The sequence below is a fragment of the Vanessa cardui genome, chromosome 22, assembly GCF_905220365.1.
Source record: "Vanessa cardui chromosome 22, ilVanCard2.1, whole genome shotgun sequence".
In the NCBI taxonomy this organism is placed as follows: domain Eukaryota; kingdom Metazoa; phylum Arthropoda; class Insecta; order Lepidoptera; family Nymphalidae; genus Vanessa; species Vanessa cardui.
This window is the reverse complement of record NC_061144.1, coordinates 4,955,147-4,961,153: the sequence shown is the minus strand read 5'-3', so window position 1 is coordinate 4,961,153 and position 6,007 is coordinate 4,955,147. Positions and strand designations below refer to the sequence as shown.

General features: G+C 34.1%; 1 protein-coding gene across 1 annotated transcript; it reads right to left on the bottom strand.

Annotated features, from left to right (window-relative positions):
• Positions 1 to 210: 210 nt before the first annotated feature.
• Positions 211 to 2,626, bottom strand: LOC124539298 (UDP-glucosyltransferase 2-like). The gene is made up of 4 exons (XM_047116652.1): positions 1,805 to 2,626; positions 877 to 1,099; positions 582 to 801; positions 211 to 492 (listed from the first exon to the last, which is right to left on the bottom strand). The coding sequence occupies exons 1-4, from the start codon at positions 2,624 to 2,626 to the stop codon at positions 213 to 215; spliced, it is 1,545 nt and encodes a 514-aa protein (XP_046972608.1). The 3' UTR covers positions 211 to 212.
• Positions 2,627 to 6,007: the final 3,381 nt, after the last annotated feature.

Genomic DNA, 6,007 nt, shown 5'->3' with positions numbered 1-6,007 from the left:
GGACCTGCGGGTCTAGCAAGCGTGTCGAAAGTGGAGACAATCTCCGCTTGAGTCACTAGGTATATGGAAAGGTAGCAGACTGATCACTAGGCGAACAAGCGTTATTCAAATGTCATTGTCAAATGTCTTATAATGAGATTTACTTAACTTTTTTATATATAAGCGGAATTCTTCTGAACGTGAAACTTATATCAAAATAAGAGTCCACAATATTAATTAATTTTACTTTTAATTCGAATATACGTTAACCTTGATAATACCATACGAATTGCAAACATTAATATTAACAATAAAGTCACAAAGGCTCCTAAAACAGATAGTACTAAATCCATGGCATAGTATTCAGTCCAATGTATGTGAGCTGCCGGCGGATGTAGATGCGCCGCGCCCTTGTGTCTTAAGACGTGCTCCGTCCACCACACGGCGCGCTCTAATGGTGATAGTGGTTGATCTCGCATAGTATCTCTTAGTTTTACAACATTTTCACGAAAGCTAAAAAATATCAGATTAAATTATCTATGTTAAATGACCTAAAAATAATAAATTTTAAAATATTAGTAAGAATCTGTTCAATTCAATACCTATTATTAGTAACAATAGTTTCTATGGCCTTCTTTAGTTCATCCTCTGTGAGTGTTTCTATATTAAGTTTGATGCCTATATTATGTATGACATATTGTTCGACATTGTACCATTGGTCTCCAAGCATTGGTACGCCGATAAGAGGTACTCCAGCTGTTAGCGCTTCGTCTGTCGATTGCAAGCCTCCTTGAGTTATGAAAAGCTTAACTTTAGGATGTTCTGAAAATATCAACATTCATATTATAATTGTTACCTTGATGACTTTATGTCAATGAAATAAAATATTGAACTCACTGAGTAAGTCGGACTGCGGTAACCATTTAGAAATTCTTACGTTCTTAGAACGACCTGGAATTTCATCTTTATCCCATTTCCATAAAACGTCGTAAGGCAACTCGGAAAATACTTTTGTAAAAATTTGTATCTTCTCTTTCGGTAATAATGAGGGTTTGACGTTTGTCCCGAAGCTCATGTATATTACACCATTCTTGGAAGAGTCAAGATAAGATTTGAGATCCTATAAAATATGTATGATTTATTTTCCTCAGGCCACATACAAGCTTCTCAGTACCCCGAGAATCCCCCCTAGGTGTTGGAGGCTCGCATATGAGGGCCGACCGTCAGGGCCTCATATGCGTATGTGTAAGCGATCCCGTGGCGTCCACCGAAAGACGGAGAGGGTACCGCTGGTTTTTTAGTGGGTAAACCCGGTTGACCTGGGCGCACACGGCGTCCAGGAAACAGGGGAGTCCCACACACCCCCACTTTCCATCACGTGGGGGAAGCGCGTAAAGCGTTTTTCAGGCAAGAAAAAAAAAGCTAAATACACAAGCTATGCATAAGGTAGAGAACTGAATATGAAATTAATGTAGTAATATATTTAATGCAAAATTTATCAATTAATTTAAATAAAATAATGTCTAGCATTATATGTACCATATCTGATTTACCAATGGAAGTAATTTAATTATTTCTTGGGCAAATATTGTGTACAAAAAAAACTAGCTGCAATTAGCATTTTCATTTTCATTTAGCAATTTAGGTGTCGTAGATAGATAGATAGATACATAAATAATCAAATGTTAAAAAAATCACCGTATAAGAATTCAATTATAATGAAGAAAAGATGACGAGTGATTCAAACAAAAATATTGAAATATATGCCGATAAATTACTCATAAAATTAACTTAGCCATTAAAGTAATTAATTATTCTTACATACCTGTGGTAATTCTTTAGCAGGATTTTGGTGCAAGCCTCCCAAATAAACTACATTCGGTGCTACAGGACGGTTGAAATCCCATAGCGGATGGATATTTAAAAAAAGCATTTGTACATTCTTTCTTAATTCTGTAATACTTGGAATACTCGAACCAAATATTTTCTGTAACATTTTGTCTTCCGAAGGTATAAGATCATCATATATATATTGCGCCTTAAATTCTTTATATAATTCTTGAATTTTTTCCCACAACGACAAATTAGTTAGTCGTTGGCGAATAGACATAGGGTATAAGAGCGGATTGGTTGCAGCTCCTAATTCGTCAAAGGCATTATAAAAAGGACCGAATGAACTCATAGCTATAACTGGTACTTTGTATAAATAACTAAAACCTACAGCTGGTCTCACCCACGATTCTATAAAGATTAAATCAAATTTATTTTCCTTATTTTTTATCAGTTTCTGAACCTCAGATGTTTTCATTTGCTCTTCAAAAACTCCGGCCTTTAATCTAAAAATAAATCTCAGTTGTTCGTAAAAACTATCTCCGTTTCCTTTACCCGATGTTAAAAAACCTGTCCACATATCATAAGATATATCATGAACATCTATTTCAGTCAGGTTTTGAGGGCTTTGACCTTTTGGAAAAGCTGGATCTGTTGTTATCACTGTCACATCGTGTCCACGTTTTGCTAACTCCTGCATCAGGGGACGAAACACTACTTGATGACTGATAGACGGAGTTGGAAAAACTGCTAATATTTTCGCGCACTCGCTCTTTGCAAATAAAAGAACGAACAACACCACTAGTACGTTTGACATATTTAATTATTTTTTATGAACTAGCCGATAAGACAACTTTAAAGCTATATAAATAGTTTCTTTTGAGTGATAACCAATGCAAAAGATGACATGTGGTAAATATGATAACATATTAACTATAATTATGGCAGTTTCGTAATGACTTTGCTTTTTCATTCTCAAATTGATCTAACTTGCTTATACGAATTCTGTTGAGTAATTTTTTTGCAAGCAATCTGTACTTACTACTATATAAATCTGTATAGTCTATCTGTACACTTGTTTTGTCGAATTTCGTCATGAGTATTCGTTATTTGTCTGCCACTTATCAGTTTTATCATTTTTGTAAGTCTATCCGTCTGTCTGTCTGTCAGTCTGTCTGTATGTCATGCTATAACTCAAGATCGGTTGAACTGATATTTTTTTTTCTTACAAAAAATGATAACAGTAAAAGTTTGCACTTTCGCAAGTGATAGACTATGTATACATAAAAGAGGATGTGTTTGTATGTATGTCTTCTATAGACTCAGAAACTATTTGACCAATCATTATGAAAATAAGTATGTACATATATATATTTTTTCATGGAGAAAGTAATTATTCCCTCCGCTTCTACAAAAATCACCAAAAATGGTCCTCCCATGTATACCGATAAACCGATAATTATAATAAATGAAATAATAAATTAATATGTATCACAAATTCAAAAAGCAATTCAATTCAATTCTTGGTTTAATGGCTGTTAGTTGTGCCGACAGGGCACAGATTATTTCGCCAATTTCACGTAGGATGGAGAAGACACGAAAGAGATTGATCGGAACAGTTGAGGAAACAAACTCAATTAAATTTTGAAGACTAGCATAGTAGTAGTAATTTCCTTGTTAATCCTCAACCTAGAACAACACAAACATTAAAGGTTAATAATATGTTACAATAAAAATAATTGTTAGTACTCTAAACTATATAACATACTTAAATATCACACTCAATTGGACTATTTACAACTTAATTTTATTGCATTTAATATATTTACATAGAAAAGAACAAAATGGACTAAACACAAACGTCAACAAACATTCAACATTTATAGGGCGAGGGACTTTAGGAGGGAGAACATCATAAATGGGATGAAGAAGTTTAGGACAAAGGAACAGGATATGGGTTGCGGAACCTTCGTCTCGGCCACATTCACACAGCGAGTGATCTCGAACTCTTATCTTAGCTAGGTGGATAGGTGTACAGGAATGGCCGAGGCGTAATCGACAGATAGTGGAAATGACCCAACGATCAGCGTGCCTGAGAAACGAAAACCAAGGACGCCTCGGAATTTCAGGTTGTAACGCCGAGTAATACTTACCCTTAACCGATTTTGATGAAATCCAAAAAGAGCTCCAGGATTTAACCATTTGAACCTTCGCAAGAGTGAGCAAGTCTCTAGCGGAATTGACAAAATGCTCAGATGAGCCAGATTGAATAGCAGTCTTTGCATATGAGTCAGCCATCTCGTTTCCAATAATACCCGAATAACTTGGAATCCAGACGAGCAAAACTTGTAGACCCTGTTGATGACAGGACAACAGGGCCTCTCCGATCTTAAAAAAAGAAAGAAAGTCTTAATTTGCTACGAAAAGGATTTTCCTTAATGGCCAACAGACATTCAAAAAGCAAATCAACTTCATTCGTTTCTGTCATTTGTCAAATATAAACATCAATAATAACAACATTGCTACGATAATTTTATTAAACATGCTGAACGAGTCATTAAACATAATAGTAATTTTTTTTGGAATTTTGTTAAACAGAAACAAACATCACATCAAATACCAAGTTCCATGTATCTAAATGACACACATTCTTCAAATGGCTCTGAAATTTGTAATATGTTTAACAATTTCTTTCAGTCTTCTTTCGACGCTGTAAATGTTCAACCAATCTCTAGCCCACCTGCTGTTACACATATGAGTAACGAGTATATATCTATTAGTTATATTGAATTATCAATTGAATCAATCAAAAATTATCTCAAGCAATTAGATGTTAATAAAGGCTGTGGTCCCGATGGTATACCATCTCTTTTCTTAAAATCTTGCTATAAATCCCTTGCTCAACCTCTGTTAATTATGTTTAAGTTGTCACTTAGTTCTGGTAGAATTCCCAAGGTCTGGAAAGAGTCGTAGGACTCTAGGAACTACGTAGGTAGTTCCAATTTATAAAACCGGTGATAAACATAACATTCAAAATTATAGACCAATTTCTAAACTTAATACAATAGCAAAACTATTTGAAGAAATTATTTATGATGAAATTTATCCTTTTATTAGACCTCACCTAATTCCGGAACAGCATGGTTGTATTGGCAAAAAATCCACAGAAACTAATCTGTGTGAATTCACTCATCGAGTAGCTAAGGTAATGGACAATGGTGGTCAAATGGATGTAGTTTATACTGACTTTTCTAAAGCGTTCGATAAATTATCTCATACTTTATTAGTAGAAAAACTTAGAAATTTTGGTATACACGGTGATTTGCTTCGGTGGATTGAATCTTACCTAAGAGATCGTCACCAAGCGGTAACTGTCAAAGGTTACTGCTCATCTTTTGTACCCATTACTTCCAGGGTACCTCAAGGCTCCCATCTTGGTCCTTTGTTTTTCAATATTTTTGTTAATGATATAAATTTAATATTTCAATACAGTAATATACTACTTTATGCTGATGATTTAAAAATTTTTAAAGAAATCAATTCCATCAACGACTACAACTTATTACAGAATGACTTAAACAATCTATGTAACTATTGTGATAAGAATTTTTTGACTTTAAATGTTGTAAAGTGCAACACTATTTCATTTACCCGGAAAAGAATTCCACAAATGTATGTGTATAATTTAAATAACATTTCTTTAAATAGGGTGTTTGAGGTTAAAGACCTCGGCATAGTTTTAGACTCTAAGCTTACTTATGCTTCTCACATTTGTTACATAACATCAAAAGCTTGTCGAATGCTTGGATTTATTTTAAGAGTTGGTAGGGACTTCAGACAGTGCTCAACTTTGGTTCTGCTCTATAACTCATATGTTCGGTCTACCCTTGAATATGCATCTACTGTATGGAATCCTCAGTATAAAACTTATATAAATGAATTAGACTCCATTCAAAGAAAATTCTACAAACACATGTGTTATAGAGCTGTATCTTCTGCTAAAATGCAACTCTTGTCTCCTCTTACTTTACGAAGACAAGCTAGAGACCAACTTTTCCTATATAAAATAATTAACAGTTTCGTAGATTCACCTTTCCTATTGTCTAATATTGAATTTAATTGTCCACGAATAAATTCTAGATATAAACCATTATTTAATGTGCCGATTTGTAAAACGAAAAGTACTAATAATATCTTC